General features: G+C 46.1%; 1 protein-coding gene across 4 annotated transcripts in view; it reads right to left on the bottom strand.

The window, feature by feature from the left end:
* Positions 1 to 340: 340 nt before the first annotated feature.
* The window catches only part of LOC147431561 (uncharacterized), a 70,955-nt gene continuing 43,516 nt past the window's right edge, over positions 341 to 27,779 (bottom strand). For 2 of the 4 annotated variants that reach the window (XM_086494117.1, XM_086494116.1), the window contains 7 exons: positions 24,571 to 24,692; positions 24,391 to 24,457; positions 23,914 to 23,945; positions 23,493 to 23,586; positions 1,188 to 1,244; positions 934 to 1,108; positions 341 to 846 (listed from right to left, as the gene is read on the bottom strand). In XM_086494117.1, the coding sequence (XP_086350243.1) occupies positions 383 to 846; positions 934 to 1,108; positions 1,188 to 1,244; positions 23,493 to 23,586; positions 23,914 to 23,945; positions 24,391 to 24,457; positions 24,571 to 24,692 (1,011 nt within the window). In that variant the 3' untranslated portion in view covers positions 341 to 382. The remainder of the gene's footprint in view (positions 847 to 933; positions 1,109 to 1,187; positions 1,245 to 23,492; positions 23,587 to 23,913; positions 23,946 to 24,390; positions 24,458 to 24,570; positions 24,693 to 27,779) is intronic. The other 2 variants (XM_086494119.1, XM_086494118.1) reach the window with 2 other exon arrangements.

Raw genomic sequence — 27,779 nt, 5'->3', positions numbered from 1 at the left:
TATAGTAACCACAGGCAGATCCATAGAGAGAACCCCCAAACCAGCAAAGATGGCAGGTTACAAAGCCATCAGGTGCACCATTAATGAAATACAATCAGGTGACATACTACCTAAGGGTTTGACACCCACCAATTTTAACTATTTATTCCACAAGGGTTGGGGCCAATTCCTCCTAGGGTTTATCCACCAATGTATGTCATATCCAGTCACAGGTTTTCAACCTAGCGACACAAGTATTCTAATGCTCATCAAGCCATCCCAACTAACTCAATTAACCTCATCTGTTGGATATGATCCCTTTGCATGCAAAACGCTCTTTTTAAGAAAGAAACTAGACGGCTTCCTTTCAGAAACTTGCAGCTTCCTTTGATTTTGCTTAAAATTAGAAGAGACTTCTCTGTGTACCATCTCCTAGCCCTAGAAGCATATCAAAGAGAGAGTCTGTTTTCTGTTTCTTAAGGGGAGGGGTTTCTTCCTTTTCTACTTCAACATTAGTAGTTGGAAGAACAGAGACATATGCCACCTTTGGCACAGACATGAAATGATCTGCTTTTGCATTGTTTTCGCGTGGAGGCAGACTTGGCAGAACATTGGCACCTTGGTTTGGGGGTAACGAATCTTCTAGAATTGGTGTTTGTGGGTTGTTTGTGGTATACCGTCTGCCAACATCCAGAGTTGCAACATCATTGAATACCATGCTATTATACTCGGCTTTTTCCACAGCTAGCATTGGTAAATCTGACCCTATTGAGTCTGCCTCTTTCACTGTAGCCGTGAGGCCTGGTGATTGCATGATCTCTATGACTCCCTCATTTGGAGCACCATCATCTTCAGCACCAGTATCTCCTTCAAAGCAGAATAAATGTCAATTGACGTGATGTAAAACAAATTCTCATAAACCATTTGTGTATGTCATCAATAAATCTATTTTACCTAAGACCGGAGACTTGAAAACCGTATACTTGTGGCCATGTTGATCCTCCACAAATCCTTTATTAACCGAGTCATGCTGATGGTGTGTTGATGTCGCAGCAAGAAAAAGCCTCTCGCCATCCCATTTGCATGTCACAGAAATGGGCAATGCTTGAAAATTGTGATCAATGAGTTCCTAGAACAGAGAATGAGCATAAGAATCTGACCGTTTCATTGAGCATAAACATTGTATCCATGTCAGCCTGCCTTACAACCTTCTTTGATGCCCATTCTGAAAAAGTGTTGAATATCGTCAAAACGTCTTGTAGACACTGGTCCACAAACAGCAAAGAATCTCTTATGAGCATTTTGTGGTACACCTAAAATAAACTAGGGTTAACTGCAAATTTTCTTTAAAAATTTCAATGAGTGCATGAGCGAGTAACTCCTTGAGGATGCAAGGGAGACGGGAGAGAGCTGTAAGTTTATACATATCACGAAAATAAACAAGTCATTGAAAAATAAGGGGGGAGACACATGGATCATAGGAGAGGGGAAAGAGAGGTGGGGTTGGGGTTTTTGTGGCAATCTTGTGTAAACACCAAACATGTTTCGCTATGTAATTGCTCATCAGTGGTGCTTACAAAAAGACTTAGGGTGGGGGAGTTCTATACAAGAGTTTCAAAAAGGGATGAGTTGGGTCGAGACCATCCTTACAATTCCAAGTGTGGATGGTAACATTTAACGGGTGGAGGTTTCAAGGTTGTCTAAATGTAGAGAAAATGGAAGTGATTAAAAAACACGAGCGGTGGTCCAAGATAGTACAAGTGGGAGGAATTTCATACAAGTAGTACCTTTGCATATTCTTGCTTTACAACTTGCTACAACACTATTATCAAGAAGACAAAAGGGCTCCAACATTAGGTCCATTCTTCCAGCAAATGGTAGGTGGGGGGAGGGATGAGAGATGGGGATGACTAGAAAGAGCTAAGCTTAGAGATTTATTGATGGTGCACGATAGGTCCAGTTTGCGAGTTATTGGGGTAAAAGGGATTTTGACAAAGGCTTGAAGGGATTTAGGCAAGGGTTGAGATTGTAGGAAGAGGTGGCGTTCTTTATATGAAATAGAGTTAAAGCAAGGAAAGAAAAAAGCGACATGGATAACCCTTAGCTCGAAATCGTTTAAAAAAGAGAGAACGAAGGTGTAACTATCCCTCGTAGGTGCTCTCGCGAATGATGTATCTCTTGAGTTCCCCTAGGATAAAGGAAACCTTTTGGTGGGTAGGATGCCAAGATTTCCAAGAGATGTAATGATAAGTATTAAAGGGTTTTTGAAAGCAAAGAGAGCTAAGGAGGTGAAAGGAGTCAAATGAGGGTCCTTTGTAGAAAGAAATATCCAAGATAGTAGCCGAGGCAGAGGAGATTTGTGAGGAGATTTTAATGTGATTTTGTGCGGGAGTACCATAGGTTTTAAGATGGTTGGTGAGGGCTATATGAGAGCCAATCCAAACTCCAAAGGAGTCATCAATAAAGCGCTTATCGTAGAGAAAAGAGGGATGGAGGATGAAGTTAGAGAATTCTTCCAAAAAGCATAAAATAAAAAAAGGCATGCATATACTACAAAGTTTGAACCCATGGCTATGCCCTTAATTTGGCACCAAATTCTATCCTCAAAGGTTAAATAATGGTGGTTATAGATGAGAGAAGCCAAGGAGAGGATAAAATTGATCTTCGGTTTATCAAATCCCCCGCTTCTGTTGTCAAGGCCTATTCTAAGGGCCAACAAATAGTTTTCTAAGTATTTTGTACGTAACGTTTCACCCCTTTTGAAGCATTCTTGAGGACCTTGTGGCCGCTTAAACCTAGATCCTCGATAGAATCTCCATTTTTTCAATCCCCCTCTAGGCTACCTACCCTTGTCCTTCTCCTCTCCAATTACGGATCCCCCATTCCCGTTCTCCCCCTTTCGGGGATCCTGTTCCCATTCCATGTTTCCCTTCTATGCCATTTCTATGTTATGAGAACCTCAAAGAAAAGCTTACTACAGGAGTTGTTCTAACATTGCCAAATCTTCAAAAATCCTTTGAAGTACATTGTGATGCTGGTGCACAGTAGCTTAGAAGCAGTATTGCAGCAAGAGGGGCATGTTGTTGCCTATAGGTGTAGACTGCTCACAAAGAAAGATATTTAAGTCATACATGCTTTGAGTTCATGGAAGCATTATTTATTAGGTGCTGAATTCACTATCACACGGACCATCCGCTATTTTCTTACTATTCATAAGCATCCATTGTTTTTGATAGAGATCCTTGGATGATGTCACATGCACGTGGCTCTTTGTGCCCATTTCCAAAGCCAATCTTGTACATATCAGTGTTTTAGGATGTCAGGAGACAGGCACCACGTGCCAACAGAAAAGAACAGACTGAACAAACTTTTAGCACTTCAATAACAATTGAACTGAAAGAGATGTACAACACACGAGACGGGGAGTGGCGGAATTCCACCCCAAGAGAGCACTGGCCCCAAACATTGACACCCATTTCGGTATTTCTTTATATTGCTTGAACTCTGTACAACGCCGGTATTCCAGACTCTGCACCTCCACACGGGAACATGCAAGAGACTGAGCCCATGACACATATTTAAAGGCCCTTGGCCTATGAAAAGCAGTTACATGAAAAGCAAAAAGCAATTACATGAAAAGCTTCAAACTCAAAGCATCCGGTCCAAAAACATCTTCCCTAAAAGCTGCCAGCACAAAACAGGGAATTCCGTACAACTGCCACATCAGCACCTGCCAACGCAATTCACGGAAGTCCATACAGCTTGCTGCGTCATAAAGTATAAATCACGGGCGTCCGTACAACTGCCATGTCGTCACCTTTTTTGCAAGAGATTGAGTGTGTGTGTGGTCCTGTTTTATTTTAAGGCTTTAGGTCCCTTGGGCCCCATCGGACGGGGTCCCATAAGTTGGTGGGAACTCTTCTTTAAAAATAGGCCACTCGACCAAACTTTGCAAGTTGGTGAAACTTCTTCTGCTGCTTCTAGGGTTTAGGCTTCTCGGCCGGGATCTACAGTCTGTAAAAATAGGCCACTCGGTCAGACTTTGCAAGTTGGTGAAACTTCTTCTGTTCCTTCTAGGGTTTAGGCTTCTCGGCTAGGATCTACAAGTTGGCTCCGTTCTTCAGTGGCTTGACACATCAGCAGTTTGTGACATCCCCCCTTCTTGAAAGAAAGTAATCGTCCACGATTACAACATATCTGCAAAACAACTCAAGTTAGCTCAAAAATGTCTGAGGGTCATTCCGAGGGATATTCCTAGGGACAATCAGAGGGACAAGCAGTTTTCTCATTCCAGATTGGAACTACTGATATCTTGGGTTGTTGGCTTCCCAAAAAAATCTCATTCAATAAGGAGTCTCATTCGAGATTGGAACTCTTGATATCTTGGGTTGTTGGCTTCCCAGAAAAATCTCATCCAATAAGGAATATTCAATGGTTGGCACATCACAATGCACCAAAAATGCTCACATATGCATGTTACAAGACATAGAAACATAAAGCCGCCGATGAGCACTCCCCCCGCAAATAACCATCCAGGTCCGGGCCATGAGCTGTTCAACGACTCCCTCATCACTCCCGATGATAACCTAAAAAGGTCCGAGCTGGGAGATATAGAGGCCTTTTACAACCAAACGCCCCCCAGACCGCAGCCTACGTCGTTTGGAGGTGCTGAGAGTAACCACTGTTCATACTTCTTAATACTCCCCCGGTAAATAACCACAAGGGTCCGGGCCATGAGTAAAAACAACACTTTTCAAACATTCAATAATCCTCCAGCAAATAACCACAAAGGTTCGGGCCATGAGTATGTACAAGCATTCTCAAACATCAATTCTCTTCAGTACTCCACCGGGAGTAAATCACCAATCATTGAAACCAGTATTAAAACCAGAGTCAAACTATTCAAATCGGCACCAAGACAAGTTCAAAACAGATACCATCCATTTCAAACAAATTCCAAACAGGATCACCAAACAAGTTCTCAAATAGAACTCAACTTAAAAAGCAATCTCGACATCAGTCGATCTTGAAAAGACGACTGGCTTTCCATCTTGAAACCTGCACCAAGATTAGGGTTAGATTTCTTCCATAAGGTGGTAGCTGACTGCAGCATGGTCCATAAAGTCTTGAACAATTGAAACAAGCCTCGACAAAGAGTGTTCCTGTGGTGATGATGGTAGTCCCAAGACATAGCAATCGCACTGGACCTCTAAGATTATCAACTCGAGAAGAGACACTTGGTGAGAGATGTCGAGAAATTTCAAGTTTTAATCTGCTAGAGTTTCTGTGGCAAGCCTTTCAGGATACCGCACTCTGCCAGAAGTTGCAATCTGAAGGAAGATGTCTGAAGGCATGTAACTTTGGGTAAAAATTTTCTTGAAAGCTTGCCAAGTCCTTAGAGTGTGTGGCTTGGTAGCTATAGTCATCCACCATTGCATGGCACTGCCTCTGAGAAAAACAGCGGCTTGAAAAATCTTTGATCCTACTCTTGCAGTGATCTTTGTGGCTTATACCATGTAAGACAGAGCAATGAGGACGGGAGTGCACCCGATGCGCGATGAAGTAAGGGTGGAAGTGGCTAATAAGTTCGAGGTCAGGACACGAAGATACTTTAATAAAATCCTTGTAAAGCTTGGAAACGCCATCTTACTCTTTGGTAGGACCGGTATGCTTTCAAAAAAGCACACGCTTGAAGCTCTAATACCACTATCACAAGACAGGCACAACATGTCAACAGAAAAGAACAGATTGAACAGACTTTAGCACTTCAATAACAACTGAACTGAAAGAGATGCACGACACACGAGGCGAAGAGTCACGGAATTCCACCCCAAGACAGCACTGGCTCCAAACCTTGGCGCCCCTTTCGGAATTTCTTTATATTGCTTGAACTCACTACAACGCCGATATTTCAGACTCTGCACCTCTACTCGGGAGCATGCCAGAGATTGATCCACATGAAAAGTTTCAAACTCAAAAGCATATGGTCCAAAAATATCTTCCCTAAAAGCTGTCAGCGCAAAATAGGAAATTTCATACAACTGCCACGTCAACATCTGCCAGTGCAATTCGTGGAAGTTCGTACAGCATGCCACGTCATCAGCATAAATCAAGGATGTGCGTACAGCTGCCACTTTCACAAGAGATTGAGTGTGTGTGTGTGTGTGTGTGTGTGTGTGTGTGTGTGTAGTCCCGTTTTATTTTAAGGGCTTTCGGTCTCTTGGGCCCCATCGGACGGGGTCCCATAAGTTGGTAAGAACTCTTCTTTAAAAATAGGCCACTCGGCCAACCTTTGCAAGTTGGTGAAACTTCTTCTGCTCCTTCTAGGGTTTAGGCTTCTCGGCCGAGATCTGCAGGTTGGAAAAATAGGCTACTCCGCCAAACTTTGCAAGTTGGTGAAACTTCATCGGTTGCTTCTAGGGTTTAGGCTTCTTGGCCGGGATCTGCAGGTTGGCTCCATTCTTCAGTGCCTTGACACGTCAGCAATCTGTGACATAGAACCTTGGATTTAGTACTTGCAATTTTGTGAGCATGTTCACAGGACCTATATATTTAGTTTTTCCAATTTTGGAACCCTCTAGCAGGATTGGTTTGTACACACGTTTTGATGATGTTATTACACTACGTCACTCGCATCACCAATCAATGAGTTATGGCTATTGCAATGCCAGAATCCCCTCAATGTGCACATTTTCACATTCTAAGACAGCCACTTAACTGGTGGAACTTGAGGCACTACAATCCCTATAAAGGTCAACCTTTCCTCCTCTCATCGGCACAATTTGGAAGTGCCCTCTTCATGCAGCCTTTTTTTGCTAATAATCATGAGCTCTCTGTTACGAGGACGTGGCAACTGCTAACCTTAGTTGTTGGTTTCTTTCCAATGACTTTTATTTAATTTTTGGGACCCTCTTTTTGAAGTTGCAAATGGCCGAACATTGTGTGGCTAGTGTGAAACGGCCGATGGCCGAGAGTTTCACCTGCATAAGGAAAGGCCTTGTCGCCACGAGTTAGTTGGGCCGACCGACACTGAAATCCGAGCAGTAAAAGGGTGTCTAGGCTCAGTTCAAAGTCATTTAGGCCCTTTCGCTACACTTATAAGTCGGTGGGTACTAGGAATTAACTATAAAGAGGCAAACTGGACACATGGCGGCTCCAGAGCGATTTGCGAAAAGCATCAGTAAGAGGGGGCGCCCAAATTGAGAGAGGAGGCTGATTTGCAGCTCATTGTGCTTTACAGTGTGTGGGTGGGTAGTGGGTGCAGGTGATCACAGCTTTACTAAAAAGCTTGCCTTCTCCCTTGTCTCATGCAACGCAATGACTTGCTCTCGCGTATTGCTCTCCCCCCTTTGGCACATATGTCTTTCTACATCGCCAACTTCCACTTTGGTTGTGAAAGTGCCTCCTGAACTGTCAGAGGATCTCTATCCTTGATCACTATCGACAAGGCATAGTTCACCTGTAATAAAGTCCCATCTGTCTCGACAAGTCAAAGTCGCTAAGATTGTCATGTAGTACCGGCTTCACGCCAATCGGGTAGAAAATCTGAAGTTGTTGAATCTCGCAAGGTCTCCAATAGCCACTTCTTAACTTGTTTGACTTGCTTCCCAAGGGAGGAGCTACAAGTATTACTGGCTCTAACTCTGTAACTGGGTTGGAACTCCGCCACTCCCTGTCTCTTCTGTCGTGCATCTCTTTCAGTTCAGTTGTTATTTGAAGTGCTTGAAGTTGTTCAGTCTGTTCTTTTCCGTTAGCACGTGGTGCCTATCCCCATGAAAGTAACTCCTCAAGACGAGGTATCTCCGGGGCTGATTTGATGCACCTCTGGATCCTTCTCGATGTGGAATTGTGAATGGCCACCAAGGGGAAGATTTGGGACTGAATTGTGCTCTTGATGTGAGAGGAACGAACGGCTGAAAGCTGGCTGCAAAAACTTGGATCTGGCACACAAAACGCAGCAGATCTCTCGCATAAAGCACGGCTGAAAACACAGATCTCGATGACGGCGATGATGGACAGCAATGGAGCACTTGATGCCGGCAAGGGAATGACTGAGGGGAGGCTCAATGGACTGCCGAAGTACCAAATCGCAACAGGATAAGCTAACGTTAGCAGATCTAGCACGCTCCCGCAACAGAAAAGGCTCAAAATGGAAACGCCAGCTGATCTGCTACTATGAAGATGGCGCCATGGCTGAGATTTGCAAACGCTAGGGTCTGCATGCAAAAACGCTAGACTGAGCAACGATTTTGCAGAAACGTTGAGCTCCCTGTTAGCACTATCTCCAACTTGCTTCTTCTGCAACTTGCTCTAAGTGAGGATCTACTGCTGTAAGGTGCAGCGGAATGATTGTTTGCGCTTTGCTCAAGATGAGTGCTCCGAACTGTGCTCAAGGTTCCTTTTAGTTCTTATGGAAGGGAGAGCCTTTCGTTCTTGATGGAAAATGCTATGATCACAAACAAAGTGAATGGACACTGTGCGTGCAAGTGTATGAGACTGAGAGATAGAGAGAAGAGAGATATGACACCAGAGACGTTATAAAACCCTCCTCCGAAGGCCCCACTCTCGTCGGCGAGAGTGGTCTACTTATGATTGCACAAAGTGGTACAATGCGAATGCAAGGGACTGATGCAACTTGGGACTATGCCGATGACGACGACGGTGATGTCGACGACGACTTTAGGGCTGCAATCTGTGGTCTTCTAACTCCTGAATTTCGGGACTGTTTCGGTGGCTGAAAATGATTGCTTTGGCTGCGTTTTTATGGGCTGAATTTGGGGGTTATCTGCAACCAACTAGGGCTGAATTGTCTGCTTCTAATGCCTGCTGAAAACGCTGTACATCTGCTGCAATAAGGCTGAAAACCAAAACCGCTGAGGCTGATGTGTAGCGTTAGTAAAACGCTAGATCAAATCTGGGACTGAAGCTGAAATCCAGAAACGCTGACTTGTCTGCTGGAGTTAGTGAAAATGCTAGTTGTTCTGATGTGCTGGCAATGGTGCAACTGCAAACGCCAGGGCTTGGGGGATTGTTGGCGAGGATCTGGGCTGAAATCGCCAAGGGCTAGATGGGGATACTGATGGAATCCAAAAACGCTGGCTGTTCTTCTATGGCGAGGATGGAGGAACCAAAAACGCCAAGAGTTCCTGCTGGGGTTCTGCTGAGAAGGTGCCTGTTGAGCATGTGCTCCTGCTACCTCTTCTGCCAGAAAATGCTAACTTGGGTTTGCTTATATATTAACTTAGCAAAATTGCCCTACCTACTCTTGTTGGAAAGTCACTTAAAAATAATAAGTGAAAATACCAAAAATAGGGAAAATAGGCTAAATGCACTGGAAAATTCCCCTGGCTGAATATGGTGGATTCTAAAGGGAATACTGATGATCATGCTATGTGCAACCAGAGGATATGCATCTATGCTAAGTGACTGGGCATGCACGGTCTACGAATAGACTCACAAAAGTGCCAGTTCACTTCTAATCTAGACTGACTGGACTGACTGGACCCTGATCATGCTGTAGCTTGTCCACGGACACATCGGGTTGGATGTGTCACGTGACATCCCCTCCTTTCCAAAGTGAGGTACTGATACCGAATTGTATGGCATCGAGGGAGATCGCCAATAGCATCCGGAATCCTAGAAGGAACTCTTCGCCGACCCACTCTGATGTGTGGGTCATGTGGTACTTGAACTTCATAAAGGTCTGCAACGCTTGCTTCTTTGGGCCGCGCCGAAAGCGACATAAAGTCTTATGTGGCTCCTTCCTTGCTTCAACTTCGTCTAGAGACCTGCTTCTTTCGTCTTCAAGAATCTCCATGGCTGAAAATTCCTGAACCCATTTCCAACACAAAACCATGAACATACCTATTCCATGTAAAGTGAATGGAAAAAATCTTGTCGTCCGAATAGACTGTGCATGCAATGTAGATGAACAAAGAGGCAGAGTGCCAAACCGCTCACCACACACGTGCAAACAATGAGATCGAATTATTCTCTTATGATCTAGAGCAATCAACTGTGGCAATTCACAACGGAAATGCCCATGCTTGGTGCTCATACTTTCATGTGCTCGTTCGGAAACTGTGTCATGCCAAGGAAGAGACATGGAATGTGACTTCCTTACATACATACCTTTCAGCTTTTCACGAAAAATCCACATACATTCGTGCTCATCCATGAGAGAAATGTGCTCAACATACTATATGCCTAGGAAAAGGGATCACATAACGATGCTGACTAAAATACCGGAAACAATCACGAATGAAACATTTGAACCATGCGTGCGTATCAATCATGCGAACACATAATACTCCCTGTAAGGGTTCTTTGGACCTAGGCTCGAGAGCCAAGATCGATTCTTCGTGATTGATCAAATCTGCAATGGGGTTAGCATCCACTAACACATCATCCTGGTGAACAATCATATCTTCTTCATGCATCTCATCATGCTTGTGAGAAATCACATCTTGATCATACAAATCATCATACTTGTCATTGTCATCCAAATCATCATGCAAATCTTGTGTGTCATGCTGTGGAGAAAAAGAGACTGAGAGAGTCTCCTTTTCCTGAATCCTTTCAATCTTGTCCTGCATATTAGCAATGAGAGATGGAGAATGAGCAATGTCCTCTCCATGAATGACAATAGGAGAATCACTGTCGGCATTGAGAGTTATAGTGTTAGCCGCAAATTTCATGAGAGCGTCATTATCACGAAACCATCGAATGCCCAAAATCATATCACATCCTGAGAGAGGAGAAACAATAAATCTTCTAGTGAAGGCAGTTTGTTGAATTGCAAACAACACATCAAGGCACTCCTCCGTGATGAGAGCGTCCATACCGGGACGAAAGCCAGAGACCTCGATAGGAGATCTCAGACTAACTTCGAGGCGGGCTCTCTCAACAAGAGAGGAACTAATCACATCATGCATACTACCTGGGTCAAACAATATGACAAAACGGTGCCCCTACGTACGACCATAACATTTAATCATCAATGGGAGGGTCCTGAGAAACTTGGGGCGCACTCATGTTATCATTAATTGCATTGACAGAGGAAGTGGGTTCTGTGGATTCTTTAGATTCATTCGATTCAAGCTTAGGACATGTTCTTTTTATGTGACCCTTAATGTGACAATGAAAACAACGACCTTTTTTAGAATAAGTGCTTTGCTCTTCCGACGTGATGTATCCTCCTACAATTCCTTGTGCTACCTTTTCATATGGAGTAAGCTTAGGTTTAGCAATTGTGTTAGCCTTACCCTTAGATTCATTGGAAGAATTCTTTTCTGAGAGACTCTTGGAAGATTGGTTAGAAGAGTTACCATTCTTACCAGTCTTATCGTTCTGAGGGTTCTAAGAAGTCTGCGAGGTACTTGTGGAAGTCTTGTTCTCCTTAGGCTTTCCCTTGTTGTGCTTCATCTCCTGTGCGAGAGCAATCGCTACCGCCTTGTTGAGATCAATTGGATCGAGAACCTCAACATCGTACTTAGATATACTCGTCCAATCCAAAGAGAAAAGCCTCTTTGCGCTCATCATCTGATTTTCGTAATTGAGTGCCTAGCTACAAAACACGATTAGAAAAAGACATAACCGGCATACCAATTTGCTTAAGAGAGCGCCAATCGTCCTTCAATCAAGCGAGGTACTGAGGTGGCATAAACCGCGCCTTGAGCTTGTCTTGAAAATCAGTCCAATTGAAGGAAAGGGGCGTGAGTTCGTCGGCTTCCTCTACGTGCGCGGCTAGCTGTGCCTCTTGCCATGCGTGGTACCAATTGATGGCATCACCGGCAAGGTACGTAGCTATTGTCAAAACTTTGTTATTTCCTATCTTCTTAGTTGTCGCAAAATAAGCATTCAATTGATGCAACCAAGAATGAATAACCGTAGCATCCATCTTACCATCATACTTACTGAAGGTCAACTTCTCTGTGACTCGATGGTTTGAATCCGCATTGTGACTTGCACCACTTGATGAACTCCCACGATCTTTGGGTGGTTCGGTCTTCGAGGCAAGTACCTGTCGAACCAACTCTTGCGTTCGTAGTTCTCTTTGAGCCTCTCGCTCGAACTCCAAGGCCGCGCTTCGTGCTGCCGCTTCCCCCTTTCTTAGTTCTTTTCTTTCTTTCGTGCGTCGCATTCGCGTTCTAAAGCAAGGCAATTGTCTTCTTGTTCTGCAGCAAGTCTTGCGTTTCTTTCGTCGCGCTCACGGTCCTTAGCTGCTTGTTCTGCGGCAAGTCTTGCAATTCTTTCATCGCGCTCACGGTCCTTAGCTTCTTGTTGTTCTGCTTTGCTTGCGAGTTGTGCCAACGCAACTCGATTAGTTTCTTGTTGTTGTGCCATCATGTCCAACATCGACTTGACTATCATCTCCATAGGAGTTAGTACAACTCGTGGCGTAGATGGCGAAGGGGGAGGGTCGAAAAAATCTCCTGGTGGAGAAAAATCTTCGCCGCCTCTCTCATGCTCATCACCTGTATGCGAAGTATCCATTCCGCTTCGGGTGACGACCATGCACTATGATCTTTGGTTTTGAAGTTCACGAGGAACTTGGGTTCTTGAGGGTCTTGGGTTCTTGGGTTCTTGAGGATCTTGAGGTTCTTGAGGTTTTCTTTCGCTTGCAAACCGCGTTTGAGAAGGATCTTCTCTTCACCCGAGTTCTACTCTTTTCCGCGGGCGCACCCCTTGGCAGCCTTGCGCTCACACAAAGGTTGCTTTTTCCCACCTCACTTCGATTGGTCGGCCGCTAAGTGCACGGTCCGCTCTCAATGAGTGAAAAGAGACAAGGGGAGGCTCTACAAGCCCTTCTTTCTTGGGATTCCTGCCACTCTTCAACAAAACACGATTAGGAATCAACACGCCCAAGCGAACTTGGGTCCGTGCGACCTCAACAAGCAAAAAAAATTATGTGGTTCTTTCCTTGAGTGATACAGAACACTGCCAAAGCTCTGATACCAATGTAAGGTGCAGCGGAATGATTGTTTGCGCTTTGCTCAAGATGAGTGCTCCGAACTGTGCTCAAGGTTCCTTTTAGTTCTTATGGAAGGAAGAGCCTTCCGTTCTTGATGGAAAATGCTATGATCACAAACAAAGAGAATGGACACTCTGCGTGCAAGTGTATGAGACTGAGAGATAGAGAGAAGAGAGATACGACACCAGAGACGTTGTAAAACCCTCCTCCGAAGGCCCCACTCTCGTCGGTGAGAGTGGTCTACTTATGATTGCACAAAGTGGTACAATGCGGATGCAAGGGACTGATGCAACTTGGGACTATGCTGATGACCACGACGACTTTAGGGCTGAAATCTGTGGTCTTCTAACTGCTGAATTTCGGGACTGTTTCGGTGGCTGAAAATGACTGTTTTGGCTGCGTTTTTATGGGCTGAATTTGGTGTGTATCTGCAACCAACTAGGGCTGAATTGTCTGCTTCTAATGCCTGCTGAAAACGCTGTACATCTGTTGCAATAAGGCTGAAAACCAAAACCACTGAGGCTGATGTGTAGCGTTAGTAAAACGCTAGACCAAATCTGGGACTGAAACTGAAATCCAAAAACGCTGACTTGTCTGCTGGCGTTAGTGAAAACGCTGGCTGTTCTGATGTGCTAGCGATGGTGCAACTGCAAACACCAGGGCTTGGGGGATTGTTGGCGAGGATCTGGGCTGAAATCGCCAAGGGCTAGATAGGGATGCTGATGGAATCCAAAAACGCTGGCTGTTCTTCTATGGCGAGGATGGAGGAACCAAAAACGCCAGGAGTTCCTGCTGGGGTTTTGTTGAAAAGGTGCCTGTTGAGCATGTGCTCCTGCTGCCTCTTCTGCCAGAAAATGCTAACTTGGGTTTGCTTATATATTAACTTAGCAAAATTGCCCTACCTACTTTTGTTGGAAAGTCACTTAAAAATAATAAGTGAAAAATACCAAAAATAGGGAAAATAGGCTAAATGCACTGGAAAATTCCCTTGACTGAATCTAATGGATTCTGAAGGGAATACTGATGATCATGTTGTGTGCAACCGGAGGATATGCATCTATGCTAAGTGACTGAGCATGCACGGTCTACGAATAGACTCACAAAAGTGCCAGTTCACTTCTAATCTAGATTGACTGGACTGACTGAACCCTGATCATGGTGTAGCTTGTCCACGGACACATAGGGTTGGATGTGTCACGTGACAGCTGCTCCCTTTATAGGTGAGGAATAGGCCTTAAGAATTTATTTAGGCTTAGGTAGGGCAATCCATCCACCACACGCAACAAATAAATCATTAAAATGATTTATTAATAAGTTAGGTGGGTGAAACTGACGCACATCTGCCCCCCCCCCCTCCCCTCTCGAGAATCCGATCGACGTGAGGAATGGCTCGTTGGATTCCTCTGACCTAGAACTATATGCACGTCATGCTAGATGCCCACCGTAGTGTAATAACATCTGTCAAACCATTTATGCAAGAGGTTTCCAAAACTGGAAAACCTAATCTAATGGACTTGTCCACACATGCAGGTCCTACATACACGCTCACAAAATTGTCGGTATTAATCCTCCTAGGTAGACATCTGTTTATAAGTTGGGAGGAATGGCATTTTTTGGCCACTTAAATGATAAATGTGGTCCAAATGTTGTGCTTGCATTGAGGAAAATATAATGAAAAGACATCATGGGTTGACCCCTCTTGCTAGGTGTTGTCAAATCTTATGGTCCGTTGGGTCTTGAACTTTGAGTTTATGCATGGAACAGTGGACTTGCTTCCCATGTCGTTGGACTTATGTTCACATGCACATGCCTGGAAATGCCTTGTGTACAAACTTTCCACAAGGTCTGGCACTATCATGTACTTGCACGGAAACGTCGTCTAGTCGTAGGCTCATGAATGGGGGCCATCCATACCGATGTTTCATTCCATAGCATATTTATGTGCTTGCGTGCTTAATTTTTGCATGCTAATTTCTTGCATGAATGCCGTGATTAGTTTCAGAATTGGAAACACCTGTTCGAAACCTTGTGTGTGTTGTTTGCTCACATATTTTTGTGGCTTGTGAACAGGTGGTAAGTATCCTCCTCTTTTCTGAATGAGAAAGTCCTAGGACTAGAGCCTTGGGCAACCTAAAGTCATTGAGAACATTAATCAGGAAAGTGTTTCCAAATGATCTCCATCAAAAAGGGATGGTTGAAATTGCAAGACAATAGAGGGTTCAGCCATATAATGGGCTGTTTTGATGAAAAACAGCTCTGGACATGTAGAAAAGTGGTGTAGGATCAAGAGAAGAGGTTTTCCCAAGGTAGGTATGACAATGAAAAGCTTCAAAGTGCAGTAAAACTGAGTTTTCAGCCCCCAAAAATGCCTAGAAGCTCAATTTGCAAATTCTCTTATGAGTCTTTAAGACTTCTCACTCGTAAAAATTCTCAGTTTGGTCAAAGAGCTTCAACTATTAAGTCCTTTTATGTCCACCTAAAAATTAAAAATGTGTGTGAAAACACATTAAGCATTCTCTTGTCGTACGTGCTTGCAAAGATTGTGGCTTCTTGTTTGGAAGACAATTGCAAGCAGATGGAGGAGAATGTAGCCACTTGAGAGAGTAGATAGAACGAACACCCGGCTTGGAGAATCAACCTCGACATTCACTTGTTTGCAATGCTGAGTTTTTCACTTTCATCTATATGGAGGTCTGGCATTGTATTGCCCATGATACTATGTACAATTCTCCCATAACCAAAGAGAAATTTTGAGGGAGGAGCCAGCCGTTCTGGCTGATTGTGTGCCTTGTTTCATTTCAGCTTTGTTTTTGAAGTATACAAGTGTGTGTCCTCCCCGTTAACACTGGCTGCCTCTTTCCTTGTCTATGCTCGCTCTTTTGACTTGACTATTGTTGGCTCTTATCCCTCTGATCTCTGTCATGCGCAGTGTAGCAACTGAGCAAAACTCTAATGTGTTGAGCTATTCTTGTCTTATGACCAAAATGAATCCGTGGCTGCACCATGTGACAATCCTTCGCAAGGTGGCCCCATCATATGCATTTAAAGCATAGATTTGGTTTATGTCCAAGGAATGAAGAGGGAAGCACATGAGAAAGGAGAACACAAAGAACTCGGGAGAGAATGACTCAAGAGCAATAACTCAAGAGAGTGCTCATACAACTGAATAGTGACAATGAGGGGCATAGGGTCATTTACATACTGATGAAGTGACCTAGAGTCCTACAAAATGCAAGCTGCATAAAAGCTAATACATAGGCAAAAATGGATTAAGCATGCATATGCAGGGCCATTGTGGCTACAACCATGAGATGCAACCTACAAAGCCACCATCATGTGATGACATAACTCCAACATAACTGGCCCCAATTCTCTACGAAAGAATCTCCCTCTTTCGCTCATAAGCATGCATACGCAGGGCCATTGTGGCTACAACCATGAGATGCAACCTAGAATGCCACCATCATGTGCATTGTGATGACATAACTCCAACATAACTGGCTCCAATTCTCTGAGAAAGAATCTCCCTCTTTCGCTCATGGTCTATACAATCAGAAAAATCAACACAAGAGGCTACAACCACCTCACGTACACTCTTTTACTGGCAATGATGTTCTTTTTTTCCAAGAAAAAGATCCTTCTATTAGTTAATGAAACTGCCCTATGGGCTACAACCACCTCTTCGAAAGAGGGCTACAACAACCATGATGGGGAGACTCTCCCAATGAAAAAACAGCATATGTACAATAAGGCTAAATCAAGGTGGACAGTAGTGCCATCTGAGTACACCCTGGACCATGGTGAAAAAAGGCCCAGGACGCCAAAGTTGGAGGAAGGCCTCTCTGCGCTCCCTCATGCGGGTGGAGCTGCCCTGAAGTCTCTTGAGCTATCCTCTGAGAGTGTGGATCACAGCTCTAACCAAAGATCACGAACAGTCTCTGCTGGTGGTTCAGGGCGAGCCTCAAAGATGCGGAAGCAACGGGCCTACTAGATGAACCAGAGTGTCAGGCCACTGATGAGCTCCCAGCACTCCTCTCTCTCACAGCACCACTCTTGTGGAGTAAGCTCTGTGGCAGGCTGGAGTGTAGGTCGCCCCCCCTGCATCACTATCATCCTGCTGGTGGAAGATAGCTCAAACTGAAGTGCCGGGCCCGTGAGAGTGGACCAAGCAGCTGCCCCCCAAGTGTACTGCCGAGTCGTGGAGAGAGCAAGCATCAACCGAAGAACAGGAAGCCACACCTGCTGTGCCAAGGGACAGTCCCAAAGACAGTGGCGCTGACTCTCCACAAGATGGTCACAAGCTGCGCATGTGGCCGAGAGACCACTATGCACAAGCCAGCTCCCAACTGCTGTAGCTCTGTGTGCGACCAGCCACCACTGAAACAAAGTGACTCGACTCGGCTGTCTGGATTCCCACAACCTCTCCCAAAAAGCTGCCAAGAACTCAGCTGTGAGACCCTCCTCCTGCCAATGAGGTGCTGCAGCAAGGCGAGCCTCTCTCTGTGCTGCCAGAATGTGACGTCTTAGTCGAATAGTGTACTGAAAGAAAGGAACACCTGGGTGGTCTGCAAACACCTGGGTGGTCTGCAGAAGAGGAAGGGTCCCTCCATAGCCACTCTCCAAGATCCCACTGTACTCGTGCCGGTGGACAGCACTCCCGAGCCCACAGTCTCCAATGTCCAGCCTCAAGAGCAGTTGGGTTAGGATCGATGACACAAGTCCTCCCACAGATGCCCACCACTCGGATCCTCTGAAAACAGTACTCAGCCACCTGTGGGGCCTCTACTGCAACTCGCTGTAAGCGTCCCTCACCATGTAACTCGAAAAACAGGGAGGGAACAGTCTGTGAACAAGCCCAAACTGAGATGAGAACCTCCAGTCGCGTGAAGGCTCCCGTTCATCTGGCCGCTGCTGACTCGAGAGGTGTGAGCCACTCAACTGGTACTGCCTCTGAGATGTCCTAGCACATGCTCTGCACCCCTCTCATGCCCTGTAATCGAAAGCCCTGCAACTCCTCTGACAAGCCTGAAAACTGTAGCCAGTCACCTAGAAAGCGTGCTAGACCCGCTGCCATGGGACCCCAAGAAACCTGAGGCTGACTATCAACCAGGTGGCCTCTCTGAGTTCTAACCATGGGGTTCCAAACAAGGGGCTGTCGTAGGCGCTCCTCCGTGCAAGTAGGCTGCCGCTGCTCCAGGCCTCGCCGCAAGTGCTCCCAAGATCGAAGCAAACCCACAACGAAGCGGTCCTCCAATCTCCTGTTCAAACCAACTCTGCACATCTCTGTGAAGATCCATCTGGTCGAAGGTTGCCAAGGGCCTCCGGCATGAGGCACCCTAGCACGAAGCCGTTGTAGCAAGAACTCCTTCCAAGGCTCCTCACCTTGAAGAAGTCCTCGGACGATGAACTTCCCAAGAAGGGCTCTACTCTGCTGTGATGGGTCATGATCCCAAGCCCTCCCTGTGAACAAGGAAGAGTGATAACCTGCCAAGCCACTTTGGCCCGGGCTGTCTGAGTGTCATGCCCTAACCAAAGGAAGTTCCTAATCAGCCTCTCTACCTGGCTGATACAAGAACTCGAGAAGATCCAGCAAGAAGTGATGTACCACGCAGTAGCCAACAACACCTGGTTGGCCACTACAACTCTGTCAGCCAAAGAAAGTCGTACAGAGCTCCAATGTAGAAACTTCCTCCTGATAGATAGGAGGAGGGGAGCAATCTGCTGCTCGGGAGACAAGTCTAAACCAACCTGACAGCCCAAGTACCGAACTGCAGTCCCTGGGGGAATCCACCCGAAACCCTCCCCTGGCATCCAATCGGGTACAGGCGCACTACCAACCGAGAAAGCCACTGTCTTTCTCCAGTTGATCAATGCGCCAGATGCACAACAGAAGGTCTCAAGAGCCTGCTCACAGCTATGAAGGTTGGCCTCCTAGCCATCCAAGTACAAGGCTGAGTCGTCAGCAAACTCAACGTCCAATAGCTCATCTCCCCGAATGGGAAGTGCTAAGCCCCGTAAACCAACCTGCTGTGACACCAAAAACCTGCTCATCGCCTCAGCATAGAACAAAAAGAGGAAAGGGGCAAGAGGGCAGCCCTGTCTGACCGAACGTGTGAGCATGAAACGATCACCTCTACCTCCTGACAAAAGTACCTGACTGTGTGCCCGTCTGTACAAATCTGACACCCCTTTGATCCAAGCATCTGAGAAGCCCATTCTACGTAGAGTGCCCTCCAGAAAGTCCCAGTCAACTCTGTCGTAAGCCTTCTCAAAATTGAGAAGAAGAATCACCAGATCCTCACCACGGAGCCGCGCATGAGCAGAAGCCTCCCAAAAAGTAAAGATGTTGTCAAGGATACTGCTCTCCTTGACAAAACCTGTCTGAGTCCCATGTATAAGGCTCTCTAGAAGTGGCTGGATCCTCAAACTTAGAGCCTTGGCAAGAATTTTGTAGGCTGAGTTGAGGATGGTGATGGGGTGCCACTGTCGAATCTCATCCAAGGAGCCACCCTCCTTGAGAATGAGGTAGATGAGACCCTCACTCATGCTGTCAGGCATCTCTCCTGTGTGCAAGATGTAGTGAAAAGCACTACAGATATCTGGGCCAAGCAAGTCCCAGTACTCGAAGAAAAACTGGGAGTCAAGCCATCCTCACATGGGTAGCTACCACGGGGGAGTGCACTAAGAGCCGTGTGCAACTCCTCAAGCTGAAGTGGCAGCTCAAGCCTCTGACGCATCTCCTCAATCACCAAGCAAGGCATCTGTGCCCACACCTGCTCCCTGCATGCATCCTGACGCTCTGACTGAGGCTCTGCAGACAGTAACTCACGGTAAAACTCAGTAGCAACTGCACGCATGTCCTCTGGCTCAGAAGCAATTGACCCGTCGGGCCTCCTCAGCTGACTGACCTTGGCATGCGTATGCCGAGGTTCCACTGCCTCGAAGAAAGCACCAGTCACTCTGTCCCCCACCTGCGTGCACTGAGATGCCCGTCGATGGAAAGCAAACTCATGGCGCCGCTCCTCTGTGCTAACCAGCTCCTGGCGAGCCTGCTGTAACTGCTCCTCCAACCAAGGACTGTCTGAATGCTACTCCTGCATCCTCTTCAAGGAAGCAATGCCCTGTCTGAGACATTGCTCCTCCTCTCTCACTGCAGCCAGGCGAGCCAAAGACTCTTGGAGAAAGAAGCGACTAAGCTAAGCTAGTCCTGAGGCCACTCTGTCAGCAGGAGAATCATGTACGTCCAAGCTCTCTGTCCAGAGAGCCTCTACTCGCTCTCTGAGTGCAGAGTCCAGCAAGACCCTCTCAAGGATGCGAAGCATTGTCCTCCCCCTCCTCTGTCTATCTGCCACTGTGAGGATCACTGGTGTATGGTCCGAGAAGGAAGTCCCTGCCAGAATGCCAACTGTCCCACCCAAGTCACAGAAGTGGTCACTAGTTTAGAAGCGATCTATCCGCGATAGATTCACTCCTCCCCACTCTGCGGTCCGAACGAGAGAAGGCCAGGTTGTCTGGGGGCCTCACAAAGCTAGAGTGCTGCCACACATCCGAAACCCTCAGTCATACAAAATCTCTCCCAAGCTGCCAGCTCAACTCCCTGCACAGTAGCATGGCTACCACCAATCCTGTCAGAAGGGTCCTCCAACATGTTGAAGTAACCCCCTATGCACCACTGCTCTGTCTGCGGCAGAGACTCAACAATCTGTGACCAAAACTCTGCTCGTGCACTCGCCACATTGGGCGCATATATGTTCAGGAAGCCCACAAGGCAACCCTGAACCTGCATAGAGATCCATTGAGCCCTGCCTGGCACAATAATCCCTCTGCCCACAATGGCTTGCTGCAAAGAATTCGCAATAGTCATACATACCCCACCCTGGATGCCTCCAGGTCCAAAAGCAGCTGACCAAAAAGTATCATATCGTCCACGCAAGAGCTGACCATGACGTCTAATGCGGCTCTCACACAGATGATGCTCCTGTAGCAGCATAAGATCAATCTCTCGTCCCACAAGGCAACGCTGAAGCTCCTAACGTAGTCGGCCCCTCTGACGCTGAAACTGGGGCCCACCTAGTCCTTGCACGTTCCATGAGACGATCCTCATGGAGAGCGAGAAAGAACAGATGCTGCCGCAGCAGCTAAACGTGCTATCTTCGAGGCTTGCTTGGATGGGGAGTAATCCGCATCCGAGCGTCCTCTAGATAGACGTTACTGCAAAGAGTGTCTGGCCCAAGTCCAAGTAGCCGGAGCCGTATGTAAAGCAACCTCCTCTGTCCAGGAGTCCTCGTGAATGTATACATAGCATAGCGAGCACTGAGTATCAGCAAAGAAGTGAACCACAATGTGTCTACATCCTGCTGCATCTGGAGGAGTCACCGCAAACTTGGCCAATGGTCATAGAGTCAAAAGCATGTCTGTAACTCCTAGGTCTCCCATGTGGTGAGAGAACTCTAGGACCTGTGTATGCAGCCACTCCAACACTGAGTCGAGGGTCCACTCAGTCTGGTCCCTACCGCAAAGGGGAAAAGAGAAGCCAACTACTACTGAGTCCAAGGCCTCTATCCCCCTGGCTGCAAGGAACAGAACATGAACCCTGAAGCAGGCTGCCTCAAGGTCTGATGAGGAGTCGCCGAGAAAGCGTGTAAAGTCGTAGGCAAAGAAGTCCCATCGGCGCCGAATGTAAAAGCTCGTCAGACCTCGAGGGACTGCTCCAAAGAGAGATATCTGTACCTATAGAGGGGGTCGCAAGAAAGGCTGTCCCTCTCTCGCCAAGCGACTCGTGGCAAAGGTTTGCCAAGAGATCTCCTAGTAGCCGGAGATAGCCCTGCCCCCTAAGTCGATTGTGGAACTGGAGCGGGAGGGGGGGGGGGGGGGGGGGGGACCCGGCAAAGGTAGAGAGGCGAGGGGGAGAGGCGGCTGGAACAGAAGGCGGGGGGGAGGCTGATGAGGAGGGGGGGAACTCGGGGGGAGGAGGGGCTGTCGAGGGTGAAGCTGAGGTGGGGGCTGCAGCAAGGACCTGGGGCTGAATCTGTGGTGTAGGTCGGGGCCTCCTCCGTGGAAAGGCCTTCGCAAGATGGCCCATCTGTCGACAAATGAATCACTGTTTCGGGAGGCCTAAATACTCCACACTCTGTCTAAACCAACCCCCACTCACCCGAGGAAGGAGGATGACCTTCGGGAGAGTGTGAGTATCCCTAACCAGAACGCGAAATGAGGGAATCCCGGCCGCCTTGGCAGCTACCGAGGCTGCCGTGCGAGGTGTCTCCACGACAGTCCCAGTCGCTGAGCCTATCCTGGACAAAAGTGGTAGGTACTCCCTCCACAAACCAAGAAAGCAAACGGAGATGGGAATGTATGCCTCCTCTACCAACACATCTGAAGCAGGGTCAAAACCATGTCTCCGCTGTCGAAAGTGGGCTCGAACTACTCGGATGGTCAAGGGGCTCATGGCGATGGCCTTGGACGCCATCTCGGAGGTCTCCAACTCGATCTGATAGTAGCCTCGTCTGAGGATCTGAACGTCCAAGATCTTGCCTACCTCTACAAGAAGGTGGCGCTGGAGAAGGTCACGCAGCTCTCCTCTGCTAGGTCTGGTGTTGAGAATCTTGCAGATGACAGAAGTCGCCTGCAAGCACTCTACCTCTGCAGCTAGGCTCGCTTGCTCTGTCTGTGAAAGAGCAAGTCGAATGGTGGGCTCAACGGGGTCGGGCGAGGGGACTTTGGGGGAGTCCCTCTATGGCGGAGCTTGAGCCTCCATCTGTGTCTGCTGCTGTGAAGAGAAGGCAAAGAGTCGTTGACGAGAGGAGGCCTTCTGAACCCGAGTAAGTAGAGGAAGAAGACGACCGCAAAAAACCGGGGATGCGAGGCGGGGTTGGCGGGATAGGAGGTATTGGGAGGCGGGGCTAGTGGGCTGAGGCGAATGGCGGGGCAGCAGGCGAGTGGGGCAGCTGCGAAGGATGGGCGGGCAGCGGGCAGCGGGGCAGGGGGCAGCCGGCGGGCTGGGTGGCAGCGAGCAGCGGGCAGGTGTGGGCTGGGCAGCAGGTGGGGCGGGGGGTGCACTGGGGGGCTGCGCGCAGCAGTTGAAGGCAAAGGGCGCGCGAGGGCGGGGGGGGGGGGGGGGGGGGGGGGCAGCAGCAGCAGCAAGCGTGTGAGAGGAAGTCTTTCAAGTCTTTGGCTCGACTATTATTGAGCCGTAAGAAGTCTGAACTGGCAATGATGTTTTTTTTGCTATTGATAAGAAACCTCAAAACAACAAAAACCCATGGAGACTATTACATCACTATCGATGGTATGAAACTTAGAAGCAGTCAAGACTCAAAAGTAAATTCTTTCTTTTCACACACACACGCATGCGCGCACATGTTGTTAGCCATAGCGGATGATAAATATTCAATGACACAATCAGTTATCACAGTAACATAAATCTTGCTGAGTGGCTTAGCTAATTATTTCCTTGATTCTTTCTTAACCCTACAGAGAAGGCAGAAAGATATAGAGAGGTGAATGTTAACTTAGAGAGAGAGAGAGAGAGAGAGAGAACCTGCAGTATGAACACCCGTAGTCGAGCAAGCATAGAGAGTGCAGTGAGAGCAAAAGGCATAAAAAATGTTTGACCAAGTAGTCCTGCCACTTGTCTGGGAGAAAATTAAAGAAGAAAGCTGTAACTATTTTTGTGCTCTACGGGCATCAGTCATGGACATAAAAATCCAAAAACGCCCAACTTTAATTGAATTCTGCACCAGCTTTGAACCTCATCAAACAACATAAAGCTAGTTTAATCAAGTGTTTGCAGCGTCATTGACATATCTATGCCCACCCCATAAACTAATCACTATCCAAGAAGTCTAAAAAGACCACTTTAGTCCCCTTTTCCAATAAAGCATCCTCAAGACGATTACAACCTAATAAACAAAAAGTTTGTCACTCAAGAGTCTACCAACACTGCTCTTGTAAAAGGATACAAGCTGGCATTTAAAATAGGATCGTACATCTGCTAGAGCAAAACAACAACAAAAAAAACAGTAAGAGATGATGAAACAATAGGTCAATGAAAGATACAACAATCTTACTGCAAATTACAAAGTGAGCTATTCAATCTTATTCATTTCGAAATGTTCTGTATTTTGTCAAAAAGATTGCTATTCAACGAGGCTTCCACTATTCCCTGTGTTGTTAAAAGGTTGCAAACTCATCTAGTGACAAAGGCACCACTTACTATCTAAATTATTCTCTAGAATGCTGCATTGACAAGCTTGCCATTCATTCTCAAGTCATGCAGTTTGTTTATATCCAACCAACTAGGTTTGAAGGTACTTTGTTATGGTCATATCTGACTCAAAATATGAATCATTAAACCTCGTCCTCCTATTAATGAAGTGACTGTTGCAATGCTAAGCTTCCAAACAACATTTACAGAAAACCAACTTTAAACAGCAGACCTGATCCAGCAGTTTCGCTACACCATACAAGCGCCTTCTCATATCAACAACTTCCAACTTTGTTTCTCTGTAACCAAAGATTGCCAATTTCCTTGATTCACAAAATAAATATAAAAGCAAGTACAGATCGTGTAAAGAATGGTTATACATATTCTTTCTGAAGTAAAAAGAAATGCTTACTTTGATTGTTGCCCGCCTTCTTGAAGTGAAAGATTTCTTGAATTGTTTTCAATACATTGTAGAATGTTCTGGATCAATTCAGTCAGTTTAACCAACTGCAAGAGGCGCAAATCTCTCCGTACCTGTTGAACCAACAAGAGCCAGGAAGAAATTGGCTAATGATGACAAAAGTAGATATCAAGTTAAAAGGCTGTGTAAGCATAATCAATACTCAGCTGATGAGATGGTAGGTTCAGGTAGGCCTCTCATTTCATGCCTCATCATTGTTGGCAGAGTGAGTGTTGGTTCAGTTGGTTGCAACACGGCATCTCATGTCAATTTCAGCTTTTAGTCTCTTAAAGGAGAAGTTGACTTCAGATTTAGTAATTGCTTTGCCAGATCTCAGGAAGTCATTTGTGGTCCAGTGTGACGCGTGTGGCAGTAGCATCCAGTGTGACATGAAACGTTTCGTGGTTTCGCCCGTTTCGGGGTTTCGAGGTTTTGAAACGTTTCGTTTCAGGGCACAAAAATTATGAAACAGGTTTCGTAGAAATACATTTAAATAAAGATATAAAAATATATATTTATTTATATATGCATGCATGTATGGATGTATGTATGTATGTATGTAAGTATGTATCTATGTATGGATGGATGGATAGATTAAAGATTCATGTGTGTGTGTGTACATACGGACTAGTAAACTGGTTTTATTATGTACTCTTATTAGTGTTTAAACACATACATATGCATATGTATAAGCACATGTGTATAATAGACATACATACATACATATACGTGTGTACATATATACATATATGTACGTATGTATATGTATGTACAATGTGCATAAAAGAGAGGCAATAGTGCAAAGAGAGTACAAAAAAATCTTTTTAAACTACTGAAATTTAAAAAAATTCGCTAAATTTTTTCACAAAATTGACTTTTTTTTTTTTCGGACATTTTCCTGTTTCGTGAGTTTCGCCGAAACGTTTCGTCCGTTTCGGGGTTTCGAGGTTTCATACCTATGAAACGCGTTTTTATGTCACACTGGTAGCATCAGAGCAGTGCTAATGCAAGATGGACGGGTAGTAGCTTATGAAAGCCGAATTTTGCAAGGGCCAGAGAAAACTCATGTGATGTCAAATGAAATCCTGTGATGTGACTGTCGTTTTGTACAAGTGCTAGATGTGTTGTGTCAAGTGTGTCAGTACTAACAATCAGTCTCTACAAGACAATTTATGGTCTCGAGGGCGATTACAATTCTTTTAAGAGGGAGGTATGTCACAAACTGGTGACGTGGCAGAGCCACCCAGACATAAGCGCGCACACACCCTGTGGGCTGCCCGAAAAATGCTTTTGGGAATTAACTGCTTTTGAGTTTGAGTTTTTGGGGCTTCGCTTTTAGCAACCCTATGTGATCTTTATAAGTGGCCTTAGGGGCTCACTTCTCAGAGCATCTGGATGCAGAGACTGAGAGTGAGCACTCGCGGGCTCAATTGTACTTTGCACACAAATTAATATAAAAATAAATACCGAAAGGGGCGCTAGTCTTTGGGGCCAATACCTCTTGGCACGGAACTACGCTGGGCTATGTCGTCTCTCTTTTTTTTTTCCGAGAAAGAGATCCTTCTATTAGTTAATGAAACTGCCCATAGGGCTACAACCACCTCTACTAGAGAGGGCTACAACAATTGTAACAAACTTGGACACCCCAAGTCAAGATTCTACCGTGACACAGCAAAGATTCACTTCAAAACAGTTCACAATTCACACTTGAGTCGACACGGCCCGGCGTAGTTCTGTGCCTAGAGGTATTGGCCCCAAAGACTAGCGCCCCTTTCAGTATTTCTTTTGTATTAATCTGTGTTCAAAGTACAAGAGAGTGGGTAGGTGCTCACTCTCAGACTCTACGTCCAGATGCTCTGAGAAGTGAGGCCCTGCCCACTAATTTATAGATACAAGGGATGCCCAAAAGCAGAGCCCCAATAGCAGTGATTGAAAAGCTTCTCACTCAAAAGCAACTGTCACAAAATCTGCCAAAATCAGCCAGCGGATTTTCAGGAAATCTGCACGCAATGCCACGTCAGTAGTTCCGCAAATTCCGCCGCAAATCCCGAAAATTCCGTACAATGGCCACGTCAGCCTGTCGACACATAATGCGGGGGTTCCGTACTATGCCACGTGTCAGCCCTTTTCGGGTGTGTCCGGGATTAGCCACGTCACCATTTGGTGACATACCCCCCTCTTGAAAGCATTGTAATCACCCTCGATTACGCCTGCAAAACAGACAGAGGCCATAAACTGTCTTAGCAAACACTGACTGTTAGTACCGACGCACTAGGAACAACACATCTAGCAGATGTACCAATCAACAGTCACATCATAGGACATCACATGACAAATCACATTCAAAATCATTCCAAATCTCAGACCATGATTAATCGGCAATGTATTTAGCAATCGCATCTAGATCCAATTGGAACCTCACAGATGCCCGATTAACTAATCCATATTGTAATCATGTCTATAGAGATTTATGAGACCGAAATGCTGCAGTCATTTCGTCTTTCAGTTCCTGCACTCAAACAAGTCAAGTACAAATCAATCAATATCATTTTCATTTTTGGGAATTCCAGTTCATAAAGTCATACAGCAAAATACCCAGCAGTATCCCTGAAACCCAAAGGAACATCAGTGACTCTATATCAAAAATTGGGGTAATCTGTTCACAAAGGAGCGAAGTGACTCCCCTCTTGTGCATGCCCGCTGCACTAGATTCACCTGTCACAAACGGGACCGCATAGCAATATAGAATATACTCGGATAAATAGAATTTATCACTTAATACTGAAGCCGAAGGATATAGAGAGAAATAGATAGAGAGAGAGAAAGAGAGAGAGAGAAGATCGACACAATACTGGGGACCAGAAGATGGGTTGATCCCCCCCCCCCCGTAATAGTATCTTTATTACTGAGGAGAAGTCTATACAAGCACTTCAACTAAACGTATTACCACTTGATGGTTCTCGGAAGCCTCGGCTTCCTATTCCTAGGGCAAAACCCTATTCCAAGGAACTTCCGTTCCTTATTCCAAATCCTCTGGATCTCACCTTCTAGACTCAGGGCATAGCATCCTTAGAACTTTTTTCTGACTCTATTTCCAGAGTCCTCTTCTCGCTCTCTATGGCGAGAGAGGTCTATGCTATTGATTGCCCCAATTCTCGTAC

The sequence above is a fragment of the Adiantum capillus-veneris genome, chromosome 21, assembly GCF_014529385.1.
Source record: "Adiantum capillus-veneris isolate H3 chromosome 21, ASM1452938v2, whole genome shotgun sequence".
Classification (NCBI taxonomy): Eukaryota; Viridiplantae; Streptophyta; class Polypodiopsida; order Polypodiales; family Pteridaceae; genus Adiantum; species Adiantum capillus-veneris.
Note: the sequence above shows the minus strand (reverse complement) of the source record. Positions and strands in the feature narration are given on the sequence as shown.